Here is a 27,408-nt window from a genome sequence, read left to right as displayed (position 1 = left end):
TATCTGTGGTACAGGCTCTTGGAGCAGTCGGCTCTTGCAAAGGTTTTGTGGATTCCACCAATGCAGAGAGTTGTATGCAAGACTGGTCACCAACACTAGGTCTTTCAATTGTCCTTGAGCCTGGTTCCACTGCTGTGCTAAGCACTCTTGTAGCGGACGCATGTGCAGTCTGGCGTGAGGGACTATGAAGAGGCACGAGGCCATCATGCCTATGAGTTGCAAAAACACTCGGGCAGAGAGCGAGTGTTGGGGCTTGAACTTTTGGATTAGTGGCTGCATACTGTTTATTTTTGCAGCGTTTGGGTATGCTTTTCTGACAGAGTATCTATTGTTGCTCACAAAAAATCAAAAGAGGAAGCGTAGAGGTTGAGATAGAATCACCCTCCTGAACGATTCATGTAAACATAGGGATTCTATCAATGTGTAGAGGTGCCAAATACTTTATAATTTTTAATTTTAATGTGAAATGGTGGGCTCTCTCTTAACGATGGAAAGATGAGAGCACGTGTGCTTTGTTAAAATACCCCACACACACTAAAAAATCCATTAGTGTCATGCTTCATCATAGGGGTCTTTCCGTCCCTATAACGGGGCGGGGCGTGCTACGACCAGACGGACTACGCGGGAGCACTATAAATGTGACAGAGCTATGTGTGGGTGCAATAGTGTCAGTGAAGTGTAGGGATCTAACTAGTGAAATGCACAAAAAATACAAAAAAAATTAAAAATTCCCTGGCTAGTAGAACAAATACATTTTATTGGTATCTCTAGCTGGAAATGTTAAAAAGGGGATAAAAGGTAGAGCAATTACTGACTACCAAGTCGACATGTTTCATAGGCAGTCCCCAGCTGCCTACTCATCAGGACAGTTCAATGATCCCTACTAGGAAGATAGCTCAGTTCTACAGTGGTATGCCTACTGTCCTATAAATATATCAGCAAAGATAGGCTGAATATTTAGGCTTCGGGGCATGAGCTGGCCCAGGTGAAGCAAAGCACCAATAATCAGTGCTGAAAAAGTGACCAGTGGTCTCTGTAAATAAAGAAGAGAAAAGGGAGAGAAAGCACAAACATATTCGTATTCTTACTTCTGATCATTAATTGTACATCCATATTATAAGATTTCATCCCCTACTAAATCAGCAGGATTTTGCTTGTTTAGCGCCAATTCTTATGCCACGTACGTTGTGCATTGATCAATGTGCATCTCCTATTAATGGACGCTGTGTCCGACTTATTTTTCAAAAAGAACCGTCCAAATCGTAACGTTTCTTAATTCATTCCTCATCCATACATTCGTGACTCGACACATTCATTCACCCAATCGCACTGGTAGCAAAACAAGACCCATAAATCGTATGTTTTCCAGGTCTATGCTCTAAATAACGGTATTGGTAAAGATGGTAATCAATATATTCTTTTTATACATACTTTTTCGTTAGTTTGACAGTGCCCCATGAGCTTGCAGCCGGGGGAAGTTTTTGCTCGGTCTACTGTAAAAAATAGATAAACATTGCCACCCCCATTATTAGATGCGGTACACTCGAGTCCTGGTATAGAATTGGCAGCCCTGTGACCCGTTTATTAGAGACTCGGGGTCCGAGTCTGTTACTTACGTTACCGGCATGGCAAATCGCCTCTCATCCCTACCGTGCAGCTCCGAGGACGCATGGTCACTCGTCTGTTTGGTAGATATACTCGTGTGGTTGCCGTCCGTGTTGCCTCTTGCTTCCGGGAAACCCGCCCCTGGAGTCAACACTAGACCGCTCAACTTGAAAAATGGCCGCCGCTATTCGGCACTAAGGGGGGAATATTAGCGTAAGTCTTTCCTCTCTGTCTCTGGCTGGCATGAGTGAAGAACAAGGGGATCCTATGTGATGAGCCGATTTTTGCACTATCGTGGATCTTTAGAAAAGTAATATTTGTAATTAAGCTCATTTCAGTAATTAAGCTCATTTAAGGTGGATCTCCAAAAAAAGAATGTTTTATCAAACTCCTAGGTTTGGAATGATGTGGAGATAGTACCGATCAGTTTATTCGAAGTCTGCTCATAAAATTGATCCAAACATTCAACAGGGGATTTCCCCGCCTAGTGGGATCAGTTAGTGCAGAATGTAGTATTTTTCTCAAAAATATGTTCGACAAGCGCTTATGGATCAATTTAGGTTATGCCAAGGGTTTCTTAGTACAATATCATATTCTAGATATTTGATATCAGCACAGTGTTGCTCTAAGGGGATGTTTATTCCTGAGACAGATAACACTACCCCAGGGAGGTCCCAATGCCAGGTCCCGCTCATGTAGTCCTTAATGGCACCAATGGGTTGCCCAAAGATGTTTCCAGGTTGGACGTGGAGTGGTTCATGTTATTGTATATAGATAGTATTCAGATTCAATGACCACAGTCAAACAGTCGGGGGTCACAGCTGTCCCCATGGTATGTCATCGTTCAGTCCCCTCTTATGAGACTGGATGCGAAACACCCATCTTTGCTCTTTTTCCAGCAGGAATCTTTCATTACTCACTTGCTCTATCACAGTCCATGTTATTTCTTCTGGTCTATGGTTCATCTCTAGGAAGTGATTGGTGAGTTTCGTGCTGGTTTTCTTACACTTGATGGTGCTTTTATGTTCTCCTATCCGGAGTTTTACTGCCCTCGTCGTCATTCCTACATACTCCATTTTGCAGGGGCATGTAATTAAGTAAACAACATTGGTACTGTTGCAATTGCTGAAGCTTCTTTGCTCCCAGCTGGTACCATCACTGAAGGTTAGGTTGTTGCTTTTCTTTGTGAGACAGCAAACCTTGCAATTTCCACATGGATGGTGGCCGTGTACAAAGTTGGGATTTTGTTGTCCAGTGCTGCTGTTTGCTTTTGGTCTTGTGTGGATTAGGACATCCCTTATGCTCCGTGCTCTTTTGTGAGAGAACATGGGTTTAGGTATTTGTAACCCACCACTGTTTAGGATCTTCCAGTTCCTGTTAATGATCTTTGTCACTTGATTCGAGCAGGTGTTATAAGTGGTGATGCAGATTGGTCTTTTCTCCTCATCTTTCAGCACTTTTTCTTCCAGGAGACTCTCTCGGCAGTTGTTCTTAGCCCGTTTGTATGCCTGATTGATGATCTTCTCAGGGTACATTCTGGCCACCAGCTTCTTTTCTAAGTCTTTGGACTGTAGTTTGAAGTCCTTAATCTCTGTGCAATTCCTGCGTAGGCGCAGGAACTGCCCGTACGGTAGATTATCCCGCAGATGTCTCGGGTGGAAGCTGTTGTACAACAATAAAGAGTTCTTCGAAGTGCTTTTAAAATGAGTTGTAGTCATTAGTCTGCCTTCCTTGGGAAAAATGTTCAAATCCAAAAACACTAAGTTGCAGTTAGAGGTAATGCTGGTAAATTTCAAATAGTCGTCTTGTAGATTCAACCAGCTCAGGAATTGTTTGGCAGTTCTCTCATCTCCATCCCAGATGATCAGGATATCATCGATGTATCGTTTCCATACCTTGATGTTACTTCTGTAGGGGTTGTTTGGATGCAGTATTTTGTTCACTTCTAAGTGGTGCACGTATAGACCAGCTATACTGGGAGCGAATGTGCTTCCCATGCTGCAGCCGTGTTTCTGTAGGTAGAGGGTACCTTTGTACTCAAAGAAGTTCTCCTTGAGGGCTAGGGAGCAGCATTCCATCACTACATTCCGTGGTGTCTGGTATTCCCAGAAGTCTTCAAACAGGACATCCTCCACAATCTCTAGCGTAGCATGATGTGGCAAGCAAGTATAGAGGCTCTCCACGTCACAGCTAATTAATAGCTGGGTGTTAGGATCAAAGGTAATGTCTTCCAATAGGTTCAGTACATCCTTTGTATCCCTCAGATACGTTGAGGTTTTCTGAACAATTGGCCTGAGGAAGGCGTCTGCAAATCTTGACAGGGGTTCCAGTACTGATCCGATGCCGGAGACGATGGGTCGTCCAGGAGGGTTTTGTAAATTCTTGTGTATCTTAGGAAGTGTATATAGGTAGGGGGTCCTAGGATTTTTTTGGCATAGGAAATCCCCCTCTTTCTTGGTGATCCACCCATGTGTCACTGCTTCCTCTACCATCGTGTTGATTTTGGTTGCTATCCTATTTGTTGGATCAGTGTGAAGAATTTCATAGTTCCTTTCATCTTGGAGCAGTCTCATGCATTCAGTGTCATACTGGCTTGCATTCTGTATAACAGTTGCGCCGCCCTTGTCAGCCGGTTTTATCATTATCCGTTTGTTGTTGCTCAACTCTCGTAATGCTTGTCTTTCCTCTTTGTTGATGTTCTGAAAGGTGCTTCTTTCCTGTGGATCTATATCCTCAAGTTCCCTCATCACCGCTTTTTCGAAAGTAAGTAGTTCAATTGGTAGGGTGTTGTTCAGTGGTGTGAACGTGGATTTAGGTCTAAGTTTAGTATCTCCAAATGCACTCTCATCATTCTTGTCTTTGAAAAAGACTTGTAATTTCAGACGCCGCATGAATTCTTGGACTTCCTTGCATTAATGAAATTTATCCATGTTGGCCGTAGGTACATAACCCAGGCCTTTTTCCAGTACCGCATTTTGCGCTTCTGTAAGTTCACAGTCTGAAAGGTTTACTACCAAGCTTACTTCTGGTTTTTCTTGGCGCCTGTCATACTTCTCGTGGCTACCCGTGGGGTCTCTTCTTCTCCTGTATTCCAGTGTACTGAGGTGCCCCTCCGGTTCCTTCCTCTGGTCTGTCCTTGGCGCGCCCCTAAAAAAGGCGCCGATTGGTGGAAATAGCCATAGTCTTGTTGTTGATAACCCCACACGGGGAATGGACCCTGTGGATGTTGGAATGGGGGTGGTGGACCGTACTGCTGTTGTTGAGGATATACCATGTGGGGTTGGAAAGTGTTCCATCCTCTCGGACCACGGTAATTTGATCTGCGGAGGTTCCTCCTTCCACCTTGAGACCTTGGGCTCTTATTGCGACTGGAGTTTGACCCACTTGACCCATTGTCCGATGATTCATCATCTGTGTTGTCATTCACTGATTTGTAGTCATCTTTTATGTAGGGGTAAACCCTCTCTTTTGACCAACGACTGTTGTCTTTCTTTAGTTTTTCATATTTATTGTTTTTCAGAGTAGTTTCGAAGTCATTGAGGGACTGATTCATTTCTTCAAGGAATTTTCTCAGATCAGCTGGAGATTCATGGCTTTTCAGACGAACTTCAATGGTTTGTATCTCAATTTTAAGTTCGCTTGCCAGTCTACTCGCAGTTTTTATAATTAACACGATCCAATCACGGGTACACCTCCAAGAGATTTTGGACCAGTCAATCTTAAAGGTTTTGTCGTGTAAAAAGATAAAGGGTTCATTTCGAACTACCTGCGGTGTTTAGACCTTCGAAGGTCTAAACACCGCAGGTCCCTCCACAAGGAATAACGACTGGGATGAACTGGAGGAATTGAGGAGAACTCAAATAAAGACCGCTATCCATGGCCTACTGATGACTGAATACCTTCAGGCCAATACAGCCCCAGCAGGCCTGGTAGTTCGAAATGAACACTTTATCTTTTTACACGACAAAACCTTTAAGATTGACTGGTCCAAAATCTCTTGGAGGTGTACCCGTGATTGGATCGTGTTAATTATAAAAACTGCGAGTAGACTGGCAAGCGAACTTAAAATTGAGATACAAACCATTGAAGTTCGTCTGAAAAGCCATGAATCTCCAGCTGATCTGAGAAAATTCCTTGAAGAAATGAATCAGTCCCTCAATGACTTCGAAACTACTCTGAAAAACAATAAATATGAAAAACTAAAGAAAGACAACAGTCGTTGGTCAAAAGAGAGGGTTTACCCCTACATAAAAGATGACTACAAATCAGTGAATGACAACACAGATGATGAATCATCGGACAATGGGTCAAGTGGGTCAAACTCCAGTCGCAATAAGAGCCCAAGGTCTCAAGGTGGAAGGAGGAACTTCCGCAGATCAAATTACCGTGGTCCGAGAGGATGGAACACTTTCCAACCCCACATGGTATATCCTCAACAACAGCAGTACGGTCCACCACCCCCATTCCAACATCCACAGGGTCCATTCCCCGTGTGGGGTTATCAACAACAAGACTATGGCTATTTCGACCAATCGGCGCCTTTTTTAGGGGCGCGCCAAGGACAGACCAGAGGAAGGAACCGGAGGGGCACCTCAGTACACTGGAATACAGGAGAAGAAGAGACCCCACGGGTAGCCACGAGAAGTATGACAGGCGCCAAGAAAAACCAGAAGTAAGCTTGGTAGTAAACCTTTCAGACTGTGAACTTACAGAAGCGCAAAATGCGGTACTGGAAAAAGGCCTGGGTTATGTACCTACGGCCAACATGGATAAATTTCATTTATGCAAGGAAGTCCAAGAATTCATGCGGCGTCTGAAATTACAAGTCTTTTTCAAAGACAAGAATGATGAGAGTGCACTTGGAGATACTAAACTTAGACCTAAATCCACGTTCACACCACTGAACAACACCCTACCAATCGAACTACTTACTTTCGAAAAAGCGGTGATGAGGGAACTTGAGGATATAGATCCACAGGAAAGAAGCACCTTTCAGAACATCAACAAAGAGGAAAGACAAGCATTACGAGAGTTGAGCAACAACAAACGGATAATGATAAAACCGGCTGACAAGGGCGGCGCAACTGTTATACAGAATGCAAGCCAGTATGACACTGAATGCATGAGACTGCTCCAAGATGAAAGGAACTATGAAATTCTTCACACTGATCCAACAAATAGGATAGCAACCAAAATCAACACGATGGTAGAGGAAGCAGTGACACATGGGTGGATCACCAAGAAAGAGGGGGATTTCCTATGCCAAAAAAATCCTAGGACCCCCTACCTATATACACTTCCTAAGATACACAAGAATTTACAAAACCCTCCTGGACGACCCATCGTCTCCGGCATCGGATCAGTACTGGAACCCCTGTCAAGATTTGCAGACGCCTTCCTCAGGCCAATTGTTCAGAAAACCTCAACGCATCTGAGGGATACAAAGGATGTACTGAACCTATTGGAAGACATTACCTTTGATCCTAACACCCAGCTATTAATTAGCTGTGACGTGGAGAGCCTCTATACTAGCTTGCCACATCATGCTACGCTAGAGATTGTGGAGGATGTCCTGTTTGAAGACTTCTGGGAATACCAGACACCACGGAATGTAGTGATGGAATGCTGCTCCCTAGCCCTCAAGGAGAACTTCTTTGAGTACAAAGGTACCCTCTACCTACAGAAACACGGCTGCAGCATGGGAAGCACATTCGCTCCCAGTATAGCTGGTCTATACGTGCACCACTTAGAAGTGAACAAAATACTGCATCCAAACAACCCCTACAGAAGTAACATCAAGGTATGGAAACGATACATCGATGATATCCTGATCATCTGGGATGGAGATGAGAGAACTGCCAAACAATTCCTGAGCTGGTTGAATCTACAAGACGACTATTTGAAATTTACCAGCATTACCTCTAACTGCAACTTAGTGTTTTTGGATTTGAACATTTTTCCCAAGGAAGGCAGACTAATGACTACAACTCATTTTAAAAGCACTTCGAAGAACTCTTTATTGTTGTACAACAGCTTCCACCCGAGACATCTGCGGGATAATCTACCGTACGGGCAGTTCCTGCGCCTACGCAGGAATTGCACAGAGATTAAGGACTTCAAACTACAGTCCAAAGACTTAGAAAAGAAGCTGGTGGCCAGAATGTACCCTGAGAAGATCATCAATCAGGCATACAAACGGGCTAAGAACAACTGCCGAGAGAGTCTCCGGGAAGAAAAAGTGCCGAAAGATGAGGAGAAAAGACCAATCTGCATCACCACTTATAACACCTGCTCGAATCAAGTGACAAAGATCATTAACAGGAACTGGAAGATCCTAAACAGTGGTGGGTTACAAATACCTAAACCCATGTTCTCTCACAAAAGAGCACGGAGCATAAGGGATGTCCTAGTCCACACAAGACCAAAAGCAAACAGCAGCACTGGACAACAAAATCCCAACTTTGTACACGGCCACCATCCATGTGGAAATTGCAAGGTTTGCTGTCTCACAAAGAAAAGCAACAACCTAACCTTCAGTGATGGTACCAGCTGGGAGCAAAGAAGCTTCAGCAATTGCAACAGTACCAATGTTGTTTACTTAATTACATGCCCCTGCAAAATGGAGTATGTAGGAATGACGACGAGGGCAGTAAAACTCCGGATAGGAGAACATAAAAGCACCATCAAGTGTAAGAAAACCAGCACGAAACTCACCAATCACTTCCTAGAGATGAACCATAGACCAGAAGAAATAACATGGACTGTGATAGAGCAAGTGAGTAATGAAAGATTCCTGCTGGAAAAAGAGCAAAGATGGGTGTTTCGCATCCAGTCTCATAAGAGGGGACTGAACGATGACATACCATGGGGACAGCTGTGACCCCCAACTGTTTGACTGTGGTCATTAAATCTGAATACTATCTATATACAATAACATGAACCACTCCACGTCCAACCTGGAAACATCTTTGGGCAACCCATTGGTGCCATTAAGGACTACATGAGCGGGACCTGGCATTGGGACCTCCCTGGGGTAGTGTTATCTGTCTCAGGAATAAACATCCCCTTAGAGCAACACTGTGCTGATATCAAATATCTAGAATATGATATTGTACTAAGAAACCCTTGGCATAACCTAAATTGATCCATAAGCGCTTGTCGAACATATTTTTGAGAAAAATACTACATTCTGCACTAACTGATCCCACTAGGCGGGGAAATCCCCTGTTGAATGTTTGGATCAATTTTATGAGCAGACTTCGAATAAACTGATCGGTACTATCTCCACATCATTCCAAACCTAGGAGTTTGATAAAACATTCTTTTTTTGGAGATCCACCTTAAATGAGCTTAATTACTGAAATGAGCTTAATTACAAATATTACTTTTCTAAAGATCCACGATAGTGCAAAAATCGGCTCATCACATAGGATCCCCTTGTTCTTCACTCATGCCAGCCAGAGACAGAGAGGAAAGACTTCCGCTAATATTCCCCCCTTAGTGCCGAATAGCGGCGGCTATTTTTCAAGTTGAGCGGTCTAGTGTTGACTCCAGGGGCGGGTTTCCCGGAAGCAAGAGGCAACACGGACGGCAACCACACGAGTATATCTACCAAACAGACGAGTGACCATGCGTCCTTGGAGCTGCACGGTAGGGATGAGAGGCGATTTGCCATGCCGGTAACGTAAGTAACAGACTCGGACCCCGAGTCTCTAATAAACGGGTCACAGGGCTGCCAATTCTATACCAGGACTCGAGTGTACCGCATCTAATAATGGGGGTGGCAATGTTTATCTATTTTTTACAGTAGACCGAGCAAAAACTTCCCCCGCCTGCAAGCTCATGGGGCACTGTCAAACTAACGAAAAAGTATGTATAAAAAGAATATATTGATTACCATCTTTACCAATACCGTTATTTAGAGCATAGACCTGGAAAACATACGATTTATGGGTCTTGTTTTGCTATCAGTGCGATTGGGTGAATGAATGTGTCGAGTCACGAATGTATGGATGAGGAATGAATTAAGAAACGTTACGATTTGGACGGTTCTTTTTGAAAAATAAGTCGGACACAGCGTCCATTAATAGGAGGTGCACATTGATCAATGCACAACGTACGTGGCATAAGAATTGGCGCTAAACAAGCAAAATCCTGCTGATTTAGTAGGGGATGAAATCTTATAATATGGATGTACAATTAATGATCAGAAGTAAGAATACGAATATGTTTGTGCTTTCTCTCCCTTTTCTCTTCTTTATTTACAGAGACCACTGGTCACTTTTTCAGCACTGATTATTGGTGCTTTGCTTCACCTGGGCCAGCTCATGCCCCGAAGCCTAAATATTCAGCCTATTTTTGCTGATATATTTATAGGACAGTAGGCATACCACTGTAGAACTGAGCTATCTTCCTAGTAGGGATCATTGAACGGTCCTGATGAGTAGGCAGCTGGGGACTGCCTATGAAACATGTCGACTTGGTAGTCAGTAATTGCTCTACCTTTTATCCCCTTTTTAACATTTCCAGCTAGAGATACCAATAAAATGTATTTGTTCTACTAGCCAGGGAATTTTTACTTTTTTTTGTATTTTTTGTGCATTTCACTAGTTAGATCCCTACACTTCACTGACACTATTGCACCCACACATAGCTCTGTCACATTTATAGTGCTCCCGCGTAGTCCGTCTGGTCGTAGCACGCCCCGCCCCGTTATAGGGACGGGAAGACCCCTATGATGAAGCATGACACTAACGGATTTTTTAGTGTGTGAGGGGTATTTTAACAAAGCACACGTGCTCTCATCTTTCCATCGTTAAGAGAGAGCCCACCATTTCACATTAAAATTAAAAATTATAAAGTATTTGGCACCTCTACACATTGATAGAATCCCTATGTTTACATGTATCTATTGTTGCTCCCAGGTACTGATGTACATGGGATGGCTGAAGGTGAGATTTTTGGTAGTTCAACGTGAACCCCAGGCTGTGCAGTAGGTGAATTGTTTTTGACATGTGGCTGGCACACTGCTGGGCTGACTTTGCTTGTATGAGCCAGTCGTCCAGGTAGGGATAGACGTGAATATGTTGTCTTCTCAAATGTGCAGCCACTGTTGCTAGGCATTTTGTGAACACTCTCGGAGCTGTTACACCAAATGGAAGTACTTTGAATTGGTAATGTTGATTTAGTAGCGTAAACCTGAGATACTTCCTGTGAGCAGGATGTATCGGGATATGGAAATATGCATCCTTGAGGTTCAATGTTGCGAGGAAGTCTCCTTGCTGCAACAGTGGTAACACTTGTTGTAGAGTGAGCATATGAAAATGCTCCGATAAGATGTAATGATTTAGGGGCCTGAGGTCTAATATTGGTCTGAGAGACCCGTCCTTTTTGGGGATGAGGAGGTATAGTGAATATACCCCTGTACCTTGATGTTCTAATGGTACTAGTTTGATGGCCCCTTTTTGCAGCATGCTGATTACTTCTTGCTGCAATAAGTTGAGGTGTTCTACGGACATAGGACGGTGTTTTGGAGGAATGTTGGGTGGTGTGGAGGTTAGCTCGAGGCAATAGCCATCTTGGATAATTTGCCTTACCCACTTGTCTGTAGTGATGTTTTGCCAGACTGGTAGGAAACGTAATCGTCCCCGACCGGTGTTATGTGGTCTGGGGGTAGCGCTAAGGAGTCACTGTTTTGTATTGGCAGAGGATCTGGTGGTATTGTTCCCTCGTCCTCTGCCTTTGTTGTTATTGCCGCGGTATCCACCTCTATTGTTTTTATTATAGGTGGTTTGTGTGTTCCCTTTGTAGTTTGTTGTCTGCTGTGATGAGTTGCCTCTTGCAGCACCTCTTGTCGTTTGAGCGACGAAAGGAGCCTCTATGTTGTTGCGACTGTAGGGCTCCCATCGATTTAGCTGTCTCAGTTTCCTTTTTCATTTTGTCCAGTATTGTATCTACACCTGGACCAAATAAGTAGTCAGGATTAACTGGCTGGTTTAACAAAGTGGTTTGTACCTCGTTTTTGAAACCAGAAATGCGTAGCCACGCATGTCTCCTGATCATAACACTAGTGTTATTAGACCTGGCAGCTGTGCCTGCTACATCTAAGGCACATTTAATTGAGGCGTTAGTGATAAGCTTTCCCTCTTGTATTAGTTGTTCAGCTTGTTCTTTGTAAGCATCAGGTAAATGCTGTAAAAGTGTTTATAGGGTATTCTAGTGTGCCCTGTCATACCTAGCCAACAGGGCTTGCGTGTTAGATATTCTCCATATGTTAGCCACCTGTGCGGCTACCCTTTTCCCTGATGCCTCAAAGATTTTTGATTTTTTGTCGGGAGGCGAAGCTTCCCCAGTTGTTTGAGAGTTTGCACGTTTACGCGCATTCGCTACCACTAAAGAATCTAAATGCAGTTGTCCCTTAATATATGTAGGGTCCAGTGGCGCTGGCCTGTATTTCCTCTCAATTCTTGGGTTAATAACCCTTGCCCTAGTGGTGTCTTTAAAGATGTCTCCTGCATGTTTAAGCACCCCTTTTAACATAGGCAGTGTTTTAACTGTTCTTTCTGATGTGGCAAAAGTGTCGAAGAGGAAATCCTCCTCCACAGGGTATGCATGCATGTCCACATTGTGATGGCTTGCTGCTCTTTCGATTAATGAATTAAAAGCAGCTGTGTCCTCTGTAGGAGATGGCCTAGCAGGGTATGCAGGTGTATCAGGAATGGGTTGTGAGTCACCAGGTTGTAGTGGGTTAGCCCATGGTTGTGTGTGACTATCTTGGTCAGTGTCTACTGGGTGCTATCCTGAGCAATCCTTTCACCCCACAATCTGGATACATCCATGTGTCTTGATCTCAGAGAAAAGAAACCTATGAGAGTCACTGCTCCGCTTATAGGGGCAAGCAGTGGTTTCTCTTGAACCATGCTGTAGGCAGAGTATTTATATTGACAGAATGGGTCTTCAATATGCTGTTAAAGCAACTCCTCTCTGGGTACAAAACACAAAACAAAAAAAGGCCCTAAAAAAGACATGTGATATAACCAGACAATTTGGAAATTTATCCTCTCCAGAACAAGGTTAGTCATGAACAAAAGACAAAGGAAAAACACTAGCTCAAACTCCTGAAAGCATCATTGAAGATTCTAATTCCTCTAAAGACATTTTTACTAACTGTGGCCTTTGTTTCCACTGAATGCTATCCCAGGACAACAACATTGGTTTGGAACATGGGATTACAATACACCTCACACCGAGCCAAAGTCTAAACTCCTCCTCTTCTTTGTTTCATAGTCTGATATAAAAAACAGCTTAGTGCATGTTTGTGATCTTGGACCATGCGATGAGGACGATATGTAACAACACATCTGGAGTAGGTCCCTTCCTTATTTTTGAAAATGTGATGTTCTCAAAGCCCATTTCAGAGAAGTTGTTGAACCTCTGGTAAGATTATTTAAAATATTTTTGGGGAAAGCATGGATCCATCCAAATAAAGGTGATATGCGAGTAAGCATGTGGGTTTCAAGTTGTACTCCTGGTCCAAAACTTAGACAACAAATGATTGTCTAGACTACAATTTGTACTCTAACCAGCAAAATTCTCCTTAAGGAACTAGCTCCACATCTAGCTCAAAGACAAGTAAGTTAACCGTTAATCTTTAGTGATCTTCGTAGCCTCACGACATGGACATTCAGGTGAGAACACCTACCAATTTCCTGCCTTGCAGCAGTATCCAATGGGAATTTGAAAATTAGAGTGTACTTTACAACCAAAAATGGTGACTAGTTCTTTGAAGAGGATATAAAATATACAATGAATGCATTCTAGAACTACAAAGATTCTGCCAAAGCGTTGACCAGAGTTTTATTGGTGCTTGTCTGTAGTGCCTCTTCAACTACACCAAAATTTAGCTTTCTATCAAAATGAAATGTTCCCACTTGGATAAATTAACACTTGTTTTAACTTCTTTAGTGGTAAGACTTCCCTGTAAATCCATTAGACAGTTTCTCTTTTCGGAGCTGAGAAGAGCATGTCAGGACAACCAAAGCGATGTATTCTGCTGCATTTTAAATTTCATGAATGCCGTTATCTTCTGGCTCCTTGTAATCTTTTACTGTTTTAAAATATATTAGACTGTCTGTTTTCAATTTAAAAGTCCCCCATGGATTAAATTCAGACCCCCTTAACTACCATTGACATTCAACTGTAGTGCTGAATCCCACTGTCTAAATATGTAACACTTCTTCCTTCTGTGCCAGCATGGCGCGTAAAAAAAATTCACATTCGTCAATTATGTGTTATGAGTACAGTTTTCAATGTTTTTTCGATGCTGATGACCCTCATTTCAGCATCTGAGTCTTCCCCTTTGGTAATGTTGTCTTACTCCTCACTTGGGAACCCCAGGTCTCTCAGCGGAGTCTACTTTTGTCCCTGCATTCTATAGGGAGATTGCCTCGGCTCATCTCACCTATAAGGTGTTCAGTTTGAAATCGGAGCAGGCCTCACAGTCAGCGCTTTTGTGGTCTAACAGGAGACAAAGGTTGCACACCTGGTAGTTAGTCTTCTGCGCAAAGTTTTGATGGTTCTTTCGGGCAGAATTGAAACGGTGTGTTTTCCATGTCAAACGAACAAGGGGCCCCTTGCACGGACATTTCCTGGTCTTCCCTCAATGTAAAATCTAGATAACTTTTAATCTATTGCTTACTTCAGTATTTCGGCTTTTTCCTCAACAAGCTTTTGAAAAAATCTTTCTTTTTAGTGACTGGAGAGCCTCCAGCAAAGCTTCCAGACCCAAAAGCAGAAAAAGAAAATCTGAAGAGGACAACCACACATGGGAGCTTCTGTGGAGGGCCATATGATGTCTGGAGAGGCTGGATTAGGCACCAAATGGGGGATAGTTGCCGCCCAACAAAAACAAAAATAGAGAAAAGGGACTAACACAAAGAAAAATTCCAGATCCAACCACTGGATTGGCAATATAATGCACAGCAGGTGAACCTAAATAAGATTCACGCTGCAAAAATCTGGCTTTTTGGGGTAGGATGTTTAATTAGGCTGACCGGGTCACCAGGAACCAGTCTGTGCTACATTGTCACAGGTCTACTCACCAGTAGACATAAGCATGTCTTGGACCAGGTCGCCATAAGGGACTCTGCAAAGGTTTCACTGAAAGGCAGTAATAGCGGAGAAGAAGCCTGCGCTGGTTGAGGAATCTCAGTCAACACAGGTCCTTGTCTCAGTAGTGGGCCATTGCAACTCTAGAGCTTCAGTTAACCTCCAAACCACCACTGCAAACCAGGAACTTTTCTCCGGGTAATGGCGAGTCTAGCTCTGTTTTATGAAATGGGACTAGCCGACTGGCATTTTTGAAGTCCTGAGGTACATTAAGAGCATCATGCATCGGATCAGAATCAGATCTAAAGACAGCCTCAAGCCTCTGATAGTGAGAGCAACCAGCTGCTCCTTTGTGATCTTGTAGCGTGGCATAGGCCTGGGGTGGGCCAGCTTCAGCATTGGAAATGGCACCAGCAGGTTAAGTGTAGCAATGAATGGAAAAAATCAGCGTGGCCCTTGGTGCTAAGTTGGGGCTGGTAGCGGGTCCCAAAGGAGCAGACGGCATTGTGGAAGGAACAGGGGTAGCACTGAAGATCTGCAGCATGGCCAATTAGAAGTCAGTAATCTGCTGTAAGGTCAAAAATCGTCAGGGAAATTTACAGCACACACCGGGACCAGTTGAGGGTTCAAGCAAGAGAATACCGGAGCAGATCAAACTTTACCTTTGTGCCCTCGGGCCTTCTCGCTAGACCCTTAGTTGCAGCTTGTAGTAGAGCCATACTCACTCTTATGTCAAGGTTTTGAATTACAGGGAGACTTGGCCGATAAGAAAACAAGTTACTTACCTGTAACTGTAGTTCTCTAGTATTGGATTCACATACCTGAATTTAGTGGGGATTTCACTTCCTTGCCCACTGTTGTAGAAACGTAAAAGGCGTTTGACCAATAAAGTTAGGAGCAGACTTCCCAATCCACTTAGAAAGGCTTTGAAAGAAAGGAACGGACATCAGCGTGCAGACGTGGCTCTTCTGGGGTGCTACAGATCTACCATACAAGGTGCCTCCTACCTAAGGAAGGAAGCACTGCTACAAAAATCTTTGCATCTAGCCTTGCACCGGATTATACTCTAAAGGAGAAGAACATGCAGTAATAATATCAGAAAAACAATTTAGCCTATTAAGGGTGGGATGTCTCAATTAAAAAAAACATAAAAAGGTCTGCCGCAAGACAATACTTTGCAGCCGTCAGCAGCTTCTTCCAGTCCTCTTTAAAAACGCCATCTATGTCACTTGATGCCGTGTAGTGCATGGTGCGTTCCCTATGAGGAAGAACATTAATTGTAGAAGTAGGATGTGGGACCTACTCGGCCCATCTGGAGAAAGTATGGCCTTAAATTAAAATGCTGACAGACTGATTAGTGCCTTGTATTTCTTTTCTCTGTTTTGAATCGTTCATCAGTGAATGAAGTAGCAGTTCAAATTTAGTTGTAGCCTTTCAAAAGGGCAAATAAATCTGACTGTCATCCGATGATGACATTTAGTATGCAGTAATAAGCTCCATCACCTGCGGGTACTTGGATACATTCTGCATGGGAAGCAGTCTGATACTCTGGTGTTGCTACTGCAAAGTGCTGTCATCATCTACATCATAACCTTGCTGACAAAAAGGAGGGATGGTACTATCAGGAGATGACCCGTGAGTGGATATTATTGGTGAGCTCCAGGAGCAGGAACTAGAGGAACAGTCTGAGATTAAACAAGTGGCACAAAGGGAAGTGATACTCAAATTGCAGATGGAGTTTGTGGAAACCTTGTGTGATAATCTTCAACAATTTCCTTTAAAATGTTAAGAAATACACCAGAACTTGGATCATAGGTGGTCGGTCGTGCAAAGGACCAGATCTAGCATCCTATGTCATGTTATGGTATATTTGTAAAGTGCAATGTATTTGGCCTCTTTGCTGATGCAACAGTCATCTAAAACACCTTGCCTCCTCAGACTTGTTGTAATGAGAACAAAATGGATATTTAAGAGGAACTCCTGCACGCTGGCGCTTTGCTTTACTTGAAAAGTGCCCCTGCTCAGATAAATCTGATTTTGTGGGAGTTGCGTTTTTTACTGGTGGGGAGGGAATGATAGTTGACTGTCTGAACTGGCCTTATTCTAAAGCGCCCGTGTGACTTATTTACAAGGACATCTTCAACTATTCCAATGTGAAGAAACAAGAAACTGCTCTCACTATCAGAGTATTTTTGGGGATGAAAAGTTTTACATAGGTCAGATTTTTTTCGTTAATCCAACACACTGAGACAGTAAATAAAGACCAGATGAGGATCATTCAGATGTTTTTTCTTCTTTGACATGTCGGTGTGTCAGTTATGCTGGAAAAGCGATATAGTCTCTGAAAAAAGCAAGCGTTTTCATAGCCATAAGGGTTCAAGAAATCACAGAGTACATAAAAACATTTAGAGAAAAAAATATGTCTTATATGGCAAATGGATTTTCAGGACTTTCAAGGATATTCAGTACAAGATGAGACAATACAGAAAGCGCTGTAGGGAGTGCCGCCAAAACCATCTCCTTACGGGATATAGTTTGATTTTGAAGGCAATTTAACATGCTTTCTTCTTGTAAGAAAGATGTGAACTGCAAGCAGGTTGCAGCAGAAGTGCATTTCACACAATTAAAGCCTGCAATCTCCAAGCCTTGCTGTGGGTTCTCCGGTTGTGTATGTGAAACTTGCACTACATGAAAAGAGTAGGCAGTCACTGAAGAACAATAGTTACTTACCTGTAAACAGGTGGTTCTCCAGTATTGGTGTCTTTCATAGATTCACATGCCTGAATCATTCCCCGTCGTCGGAGTAGGAGTCTCACGGTATATAAAAAAGCAATAAAAATGCCATAAAATATATAGCAAATAACAGAAATACCAAACCAGGAAGTAAGTAGCCCCAGCTACAGTAGAAAAAACTTCCATACTCGCGACTATCTAAGTCATTATGTGTTAGTCCAAACTGCAGCCAATCAGGCGACAGCACCCACCGGAATGCTCTCCCCAGAGGCTCAGGCTCTCAGATTTTCTCGCACAGGAGTGAAGTCCCATGCTATTCGAGAGAGCCTCTGGGGGAAGGCGGGCGGGTTGCATGTGAATCTATGAAAGACACCAATACTGGAGAACCACCTGTTTACAGGTAAGTAACTATTGTTCTTCTCCAGTATTAGGGGTGTCTTTCATAGATTCACATGCCTGAATCAGAATAGTAAGCAGTACTCACATTATAACGCTCGTAGACGTCAGAATATCATGTATGCATATAATTAAATATACCTATGTATATAGTATAGGAGACATGCATAACAGTAATCAACATGTTCTGAGCAAACGTCTAAAGAGCATAAATGAGGAGGTGGAAACAGAGGCTCACCTTATTTGAAAAGATTGCGAAGCACTGCTCTCCCAACCGAAGCATCTGCATCATCTGCCGAGTCCAGACAGTAGTGTCTAGTAAAGGTGTGCCTGCTAGACCACGTGGCAGCTCTGCAGATCTGTCGAAGTGGCACACCAGCAAAAAGGGCAGTGGAAGAGCTAACTGCCCTGGTTGAATGTGCTCTTGGCAAGGCTTGTAAGGGCCTACCAGCCTGTTGGTGACAAAGTCCAATCGTAGAGGAGACCCATCTAGCAATGGTCTGTTTTGAAACAGCACAACCCCGGCGTTGCCGGCCATAAGCCACGAACAGTTGGTCTGTCTTGCGGATGGCCGAAGTTCTGGAGAGATAAAATCGAAGACATCTTCTAATGTCTAAAGAATGCAGTGCTTTCTCAGCCGTAGACTGTGGGTTAGGAAAGAATGTTTTAAGGACAACAGGTTCATTAAGATGAAAGTCCAGTGGCACTTTAGGCATGTATGTGGGATTAGTGCGCAATACCACTGAGTCCGTGGTGAATTGAAGGAAAGGTGCCTTAGATGTAAACGCCTGAATATCGCTGACCCTCCTAGCAGATGTCAAAGCCAGGAGCAACGATACTTTCCATGTCAGAAATTTCAGGTCCACCTTATGAATCGGTTCAAAGGGGTGTCGCATGAGCTGAGATAGGACGATGTTCAGATGCCATGCCGGAGGAGGTTTTCGGACCGGCGGAAACATGCGAAATAAGCCCTTGAAAAATTGTTGGATGATCCGTACAGAGAACAGGGAGTTTGATCCATCTTGGCGAAACCTAGAGATGGCTGCTAGGAAGACCTTAAGAGTAGAGTGCGCCAAACCCAGTCTGGCTAGATGCAGAAAGAAAGGAAGGATTTGTTCTGGTGTTGCTTGAATGGGATGTAAGTCATTAGCTTGGCACCATGCACAGAACCGTTTCCACTTGAGTTTGTATGTTTTGATCGTGGATGGAGCTCTGGCTTTTGCAAGCACCTCCTGACAATCTTGTGGAATGTTTAGGTGTGCAAATTCCATGTGTTGAGGAGCCAAGCTGACAATTTCAGCGAGTTCGGGTCCGGATGGTATACCCTGCCTTGCTGGGTGGATAGAAGCTGCGGAATGCGTGGTAGTGGTATAGGGTTGCATTCCGAGAGAAGGAGTAGTTCGGGGAACCAGTATTGTCTGGGCCATCGAGGAGCAATTAAGATCAACCGGCATGGCTGTTTCTTCATTTTCCTGATAACTTTCGGGATCAGAGGTATCGGTGGAAAGGCGTACGCGAATATTTGATTCCAGTTCAGCGAAAGGGCATCCCCACACGAGTCCTTGTGGGGAACCCAGCTTGCAAAGAATGGGCATTTCCGGTTCTGGAAGGTTGCAAACAAGTCCAAGTCCGGATGCCCCCACATCTGAAAGATGCGACGTAGAGATGGGAGATGAAGTTCCCACTCGTGAGTGCAGCCTCCGGACCTGCTGAGAGAGTCCGCCAATACATTCGCAATCCCCGGAACGTGGACCGCTGACAGATGAATATCGTGAGTCAAGGCCCAACTCCATATTTCTTGTGCTTGTTGAGATAGTCGGACTGATCTGGTCCCGCCCTGTTTGTTTAGATAATACATGCAGGTGGTGTTGTCTGTCCGTATCAAGACTGTGGCACCTTGCAGAGTCGCTTGAAAGGACTTCAGGGCTAAAAATATGGCGTGTAACTCTAGCCGGTTGATGTGCCATTTCATTTGGACCTGGTTCCACTTCCCGCTGACCGTCATGCCTTGGAGGTGTGCACCCCAGCCTGTCATTGATGCATCGGTCGTCACTATGAACCTGGGAACCTCCGCTAGGAAAGAACACCCCACTTGTAAGTTGGATCGGTGGGTCCACCATGCGATCGCTTGTCGCATGCGAGGTGTAATGTGGAGGATATCCTCGAAAGATCCTGTGGCTTGGATCCATTGGCGACTGAGTTCCTCCTGTAAGGGTCTCATCCGAAGACGGCAGTTGGGAGTGAGCAGAATGCAGGAAGAAAGCATTCCGAGGAATGACTTGAATATGCGTACTGAAACGCACTTTCTTAGTGACAATGTCGTCGCGAGTCGTTGAATCTTGACTTGTCTTTCTTCTGAAATGAATACTTGGGCAAGGTTGGTGTCCAGTGTCGCTCCTAAGAAGTCCTTTCTCGTTGTAGGTGTGAGACGAGACTTCTCGAAGTTGATTGAGAAACCTAGGTTCTGCATCAGAGACAAAGTTTTTTGAACGTGATCTTGAGCCGTGTCGAAAGAACTGGCCTTGATAAGGCAGTCGTCCAGGTATGGATAAATTTGAATCGATTGCAACCGAAGATGGGCCGCTACTGGGGCCAGCATCTTCGTAAACACTCTGGGGGCTGAACGCAGGCCAAATGGGAGGACCTTGAACTGGAAGTCCCTGCCAGCCACTCTGAACCTGAGAAACTTCCGATGCCGTGGGAAAATCGGTACGTGGAAGTATGCATCTTGAAGGTCGAGTGTTGCCAAAAACTCTCCCGCCGAAAGAAATTGGAGGATTTCCTGAAGTGTTAGCATCCTGAATGTGAGTTTCTTCAGAAACTTGTTCAATGCTCGCAAGTCGAGGATGGGGCGCCACTCTCCTGACTTCTTGCGAACAAGGAAAAATCTTGAGTAGAAGCCTCGTCCCCTCTGATGATGAGGCACTCTTTCGATTGCCCCTTTCCGGATCATGGTGTTGATCTGGACGAATAGCTCCTTGAGGTGCGCTGGATCGGGTCCTTTTGGGGGGCAATTTGGGGGGATTTTTACGAATTCTAAAATGTGTCCTCTGGCTACTACATCCAGGACCCATTTGTCTGTAGTAATTTCGGACCAATTTAAGTAGTGTTGGGATATTTGTCCTCCAATTTGGTTCGGGTTGGCACAAAGTGGTGGCAGGATGCGTGCCTCATTTCTTGTTGTCTCTTCCTCGATAATTAGATTTTCCTCGAGGTTGAGAGTAATTTCCTCTCTTTTGTCCATAGGTTTGTTGCCGGTAAGGCTGAAATCTTTGGTTTCCCTGGGTGGAGGAATAAGAGCGTTGTTGGGCGTATCCTCCTCTATTATTGAAATTCCCCCTTCCTCTTGTGCCACGAAAGGAAGATTTCCGGTATTGAAGGGTACCCAGTGAACGTGCTGTTTCAGTGTCTTTCTTTATTGCCTCCAGGGCCTCATCAACATGTTTGCCGAATAGTGACTCTCCATCAAAAGGCATGTCAATGATTCTGTTTTGAACCTCCTGCCTAAAGGAGGTTGCTCGTAACCATCCTTGCCGTCTAAGAACAGCTGCACCCGCAAGCTGTCGAAAGGCAGTGGCAGCAACGTCCACAGCAGCGTCAATCATCTCCGAGGAGACACACTCTCCTTCCTGAAGGATTTTCTTGGCCTCAGTGCGATCAGGCTCGGGGAGCTTGTCCATGTACGGTGAGATGTCCGACCACATCTGTCTATCGTATCTCCCTAAAATGGCGAGGGAGTTTGCGGCCCGGATGGTCGTGGCTGCAATGGTAGAAACCTTCTTGCCAATGGAATCAAGGCGTCTCCCATCCTTGTCTGGAGGAACAGAGACCTGAGACGTAGGGTTGGAAGATCTCTTCTGCGCTGCCTGTGCCACCACAGAATCGGCTTTAGCTTGCCCGACAAGGCATGCTGGAGAAGTAGTAGGCGCCCTATATTTTTTATCTACTCTAGGGAGCACTGCTGGTAAGGAATTCGGCTTGGCCATGATCTTAAGACCCTCCTTCCAGATGAAATCTATAATTGGAATGGTCCAACTCTGCTTATGAGGGGTAGATTTAAAATCATACAAAAAGCAGTCTTCTTGTTTTGCTTCCATGGTTATCAGAAACCTCCTAGTTGCTCTATCCATGATCTTGTGAAATGAGGCAACGTCCACGGGTGGTGACTCAGAAGTAGTAGGCTCCGCCGGAGAGGGTGTGTTCGCATTGTAATCCTCATACTCCGACGATTCAGAGGCTTCATTCAGCTCTCCTTCCTCCTGATCTTCCTGTTCCGAGAGCTCCTCTTCCCTTGGCTGAGGAGATGAAACTGGTGACGTAGGCAACGTTGAGCGACTGTCCTCCAACGCATTAGTAGCCCTTGGTCGTGTCCGCGGAGAGAGGGAAGGCCTTCCCTGCGGCAAAGGTGTAGACATCACTGAGTCACCAGACTCAGAAGGTGGGAAACGTCTATAATAGTCACTGAGCATGTACTGCAAATTGCGGAATAAATCTTCAGGCAATTGCCTATCAGTGTCAGGTCTGTCAGCACGCGGAGCAGGCTGAACGTCCTCCATGTTATCCTCAACATCTTCCTGAACTTTAATATGGAGTTCGGATGGACTCCTAGCTGCCCCAAAATTTTCGTCTTCATAGGATCCTTCCTCATCTGAATCCAAAAGCTTGTCAGGCACCACAAGGGTAGTAGAAATAGATTCCGCAGTAGATCTCTTTTTTAATAAAGTAGCTGTAGTCGCAGGAGATGGCAATGGAATCCCTGCTGTCTGCGCAGACCAAACCTGCAAAGTAGTGCAGCTCGAAAGAGGCGGCGTCAACGGGACGTCTGTATACTGCTGACAGTGCTGTCTCGTCGACGGAATCGTCGTCGACGGGGTCGTAGACAGTAGCTTCGTCGACGAGTGCTTTGCCGTCGACGAGGATCTCTTCGTCGACGAGGTCGTCGACGGTGGTGTCGTCGTCGAGGCCGTCGACGGTGGTTTCGTCGTCGAGGCCGTCGACGGTGGCTTCGTCGTCGAGGCCGTCGACGGTGGCTTCGTCGTCGAAGTCGTCGACGGTGGCTTCGCCGCCGACGGGGGCTTCGCCGTCGTCGACGGGGGCATCGTCGACGGAGTCTTCGTCGTCGACGAGGATTTTACCGTCGACGGGAGGGCCGTCGACGTCGATGTTCTCGTCGACGGTGCCAATTTTATCGTCGACGGGGATCTCAAAGATGAAGATGACAAAATCGTCGACGGTACCTTGGCCATCGTCGTCGGGGCAACTGTCGACGACGAGATAGGCCTAATCTGGACATGAACCAGTGTAGGCGAAGAAGCTGAAGACATGACAAGTGTAGGCTTCGGTGAGGAGAAAGTCATAGTGCAGGTGGTAGAAGTGGCCACATGAGAAGAAACACAGTCCTTCCTTGACGTTGAAATTGTCAATAATGGCAACTGAGGAGGCACAGATTTAGAAGATTTCTTAGGCACTGTCTTAGTCCCAGACTTCTTAGAGGGCGTAGAATCCCCTTTGGAAAGTGGGATAACTTTACTTGAAGAACTAGGCCCAGGAGCATCCTGAGAAGATTTAGACTTCTTAACCACCTTCGCCCTCAGAGATGAAACATCAGTTTCAGCCTTCCTCTTAGTTGAAAGAAATGAAGAGCCGGAACCACAACTTCCTACCTCAGAGACAGGGTCATCCTTGTTCTTTAGTCTATTGAGCCACAATAGAAGGCGCCCTTCTCTATCCTTGATGGTCTTGGAGGGGAAAGTCCGGCAGATCTTGCACTCCTTCACCTCATGATCAGGATAAAGACAATACAAACATTTCTTGTGGGGGTCCTCTTTGAAAAGTCTTGGCTTCCCACAAGAGTCACAGGCTCTAAACAGGGATTTAGATGAAGACATCTGTGAAAGTTGAAGAAATTAGTGATATAGAAGAAAAAACTGAGCAGAGCTCAGGGAGACTCCCTTCACATAACGTGCGGTAGAAAATCTGAGAGCCTGAGCCTCTGGGGAGAGCATTCCGGTGGGTGCTGTCGCCTGATTGGCTGCAGTTTGGACTAACACATAATGACTTAGATAGTCGCGAGTATGGAAGTTTTTTCTACTGTAGCTGGGGCTACTTACTTCCTGGTTTGGTATTTCTGTTATTTGCTATATATTTTATGGCATTTTTATTGCTTTTTTATATACCGTGAGACTCCTACTCCGACGACGGGGAATGATTCAGGCATGTGAATCTATGAAAGACACCCCTAATACTGGAGAATATCTTAATACTAAGACTCATCTTAAGCTCATACAACTGGAAGGAAACTGAACTCTTGGTCAGGATTCCTCATGGAGGCAGGTATCACAATGAACCTGTTATGTATTACCTACTAAGGTGGGTTAGATAATGGTATTTCATGTAAATGTTCTGCTTTGAATGGCACTAACATAAGACTAAGCATATTTTAAGCAAGTATCTTCAACTATCCCAGACAAACGAAGGATAAGGTTTTCACAACAATGCTGAGAACATACTAAATATCAAGCCAGCCATGCACCTAAGTCAGGTTTTCATTGCCAATGTAGGTACAACTGAAAATAAATGAATCACAGCTTAAATGCTACACAGCCATAAAATAGGGCAAGCTGAAAATTTAACCCATTATGATCCAGTCTCCAAAAATCAGCTACCTGCTTCTTTCAGCACAAAACATCTCCACTAAATAACTTTGCATCGGAGTTGTACAATATAGGCAATATAAATGCATTGTTTCCCTTCAATATTAGAAGTAGAGCCGCTTCACAATACTAAATAATGTAATCTATAGTTGTGTGAGGACATATGTAGCAAGCCAATAACGTCAGATCAATCACAGACAGAATCAATAAGGGACGAGCAAAAAAGTTGCATTTTAAAGAAATGATGGAAGATTAGAATATATAGTGCTTGACTCCTGTGGGTTTAACAGTACAGATGCCTCACACCCAAAAAATGATATCACTATTTAATTCCCCTCACTGACCTCTTACTTGTTGCTCCAGGTTTAGTATGACCGATACAGCTTGATGTAGTATTAGCAGTTTGGTCTGTGGCTTTTCACTGTTAAGATGCAGTTGGCACATTCGTCCGAGCTCTTTGAATGCCTCATTGATGTCCCGGACCCGAAGCCGTTCCCGTGCATTATTGGCAACCCTCCTCTCTTTCTCTCTCTCTGCTTTTTGCTCTGGGGGAAGATTATCGTCCTCATCCTCATCCTCGTCTTGACTAATGGTTTGAAACAAGAATGAGAGGGACATTTCCTGGCATGCACTTTTAAGCACCTTCAGCTTAAACATTTCAATCAGAGAAAAACAGCATTTTAATACAACTCTCTACCTGGACGGGTAGGCAAAATCAGAGTTGACCCCTCGCCAATAGTCAACCACCTTATCAATACCATCCCTAAAATGACAATGGGCATGGCCTGCATTCAATATCTTTTGCAACAAAAAGGACAAATAACAGATTGTCAAGAATGCAACTAAACATATCAGCCTAAAAGTATGGAGTACTTACCACGGGGAGCTGGAACTTATAACTGTGGGAAGGTAACAGCATCTCTTGATTCATGCAAAAGTATAAGAGCCGTGATTAAAATGATTTTTGTCTTTATCTTATATGGTTTATATTTACCTGTTAAAACTTAGGAGATTAAGGTGACAGTCATTCAAGGTACACACACTTGCAGAATCAAAAGCAATCCAGCTTCAGCTGTCAGTTTCATCCCCCTCCACTCTCCACAAAGACCGTCAAAAACAGAGAGTCAGGTGGTAGAGTAATCCAGAAAGGAGAAATGAGTCCACATCAGAATATTGCTGGCATCTTCCTCGGTTTTAGTGCAGTGCTATCAAAACAGAGGACGTGGAGGGCTTAGAATGGGTATGGGGCAGGGAGGTTGACCAGGAAAGCACTGTCACAGGAATATCAGATTTAGGAAACAAAAGTCGAGGGGAAAGAGCTTGAGGTGCCTGATAGGCACCAATTTGTACTCTCGCTGACACTACCCATTCTATGCCAACGTTGCAGTCCACAGGTCATGTACAGTGCTGCACGAAAAGCCCTCCTGATGAGGCACCAGCAGTACAGTCATTATCGGGTTTAGTCTTGTGGTCAGGGTTTGGAGGGACTGTAGTTCAGTAATGGAACTGAGAAAAATACAACAGACGGTCCATCTAAAAACAGATTTCTTTGAAATGGATAAACCCGTACAAACAGGCCCACAGCTAACAAATGTTTACTCTTTGCCCTGTCTAGGTAGAATTTGAGAATTCTCCAACATCTGCTGCTGAGATCTTTCCAGTTAAGGGGAACTGACTCGAGAAAGGTTGGTAGGGATATCGACTGATTAACATGAAAGTCTGATACTTTAGGATGCTCAGAAATAATGGCGTACTTTTCATTGAACATATTTTAGAGGCCATGAGCGCACAGGGATTGACTCATACCAACTCTGCATAGCTATGTGACTGCTACACTAAACGCAGCACAAAATCTACTGTAGGGATGTCTGGTGGATCAACTATTCCCGTAAGAAATAATGATAAGTAGGATACAGGTCGCATCTTCTTCTTAACACTTGGTGAGGTCTATGTTGTTCTGAATGCACTAGTGTGGATAGAAGTAAAATCTAGACTCAAGCATGTGTGAAGGCAATCTGTGATGTTTACCACTTTTTATTATCACAATTGTTTGAATGGCTATTCAGACTGTCAACTGCTATAATTTCAAATTCAAACAATGTACCTCTGCCCAGCACTAGGTCAACAAAACATTGTTGATTTTCCAAATACTGCAAAGGTTACCATATCAATTGTCAGATGTGCCTGGTCAAACCTAGCCAGATCGTTAATACACTCACTTGCCTTCCTCAACTAGGCGACGATAACTCCGACAAAAACAGAGCCGGCTGAAACACATGCTACTTGTGGCAAGATACATCTTTCGCATACGAAAAGAACATTAAAAGAACAGACCTAGAACAAACTTTACAACATTTGCAGATTTGTTGCATTTCCCAATAAAGGTTTCACTGTCAACTACACAACCTGGAACCAAAGTCAGCCTTACAAGGAGGTTGGGGAGTGTTAAAAAGGTGTCCTTCAAATGCAAATAAAGCAGTTTGTGCACAGTGGGAGAGAGTTGCAATGCTTGCATTCTGTACCAGTGACACTCATTAAAACCTGATCTGATACTTTGAACCTCAGAGTTTTCATTCAGGAAGCCGTGTCTACTGTGCTCCACATTATCCTAAGGTGCTGACTTATAGTCCGGAGAGACCTTTATATGGAAGCTAACCTGATGCTGAAGATAAACCAGCTGGATTTAGATTAGGCAATCCCACACTGAGAATCCGAACAAACACTCATGAGAGATCAAGACTGACATGTGAAAGATTGACATACCGCTTGACATACCGCTTGCCACAATATGTGAACTCACTCTACAAAAGAAAGCATCCCAAGCTGGGCCTCCTTTATAATGTCCATACAGCCTGAGGAACATTTTAATGTCCATACTGGATAGATTTGGGAGCAAAGTCATCAGGTTAAATTA

The 27,408-nt window shown here is 44.2% G+C and overlaps 1 protein-coding gene across 6 annotated transcripts in view; it reads right to left on the bottom strand.

Annotated features, from left to right (window-relative positions):
• TCF3 (transcription factor 3) overlaps positions 1-27,408 on the bottom strand; it is a 620,473-nt gene that overhangs the window by 41,250 nt on the left and 551,815 nt on the right. For all 6 annotated transcript variants that reach the window (XM_078670855.1, XM_078670856.1, XM_078670859.1 and 3 more), the window contains one exon: positions 24,839-25,080. In XM_078670855.1, coding sequence (XP_078526981.1) covers positions 24,839-25,080 — 242 coding nt within the window. The remainder of the gene's footprint in view (positions 1-24,838; positions 25,081-27,408) is intronic.

This window comes from Lissotriton helveticus, chromosome 12, assembly GCF_964261635.1.
Source record: "Lissotriton helveticus chromosome 12, aLisHel1.1, whole genome shotgun sequence".
NCBI lineage: Eukaryota > Metazoa > Chordata > Amphibia > Caudata > Salamandridae > Lissotriton > Lissotriton helveticus.
The sequence above is the reverse complement of the archived record's forward strand: the minus strand, read 5'-3'. Positions and strand labels throughout refer to the sequence as shown.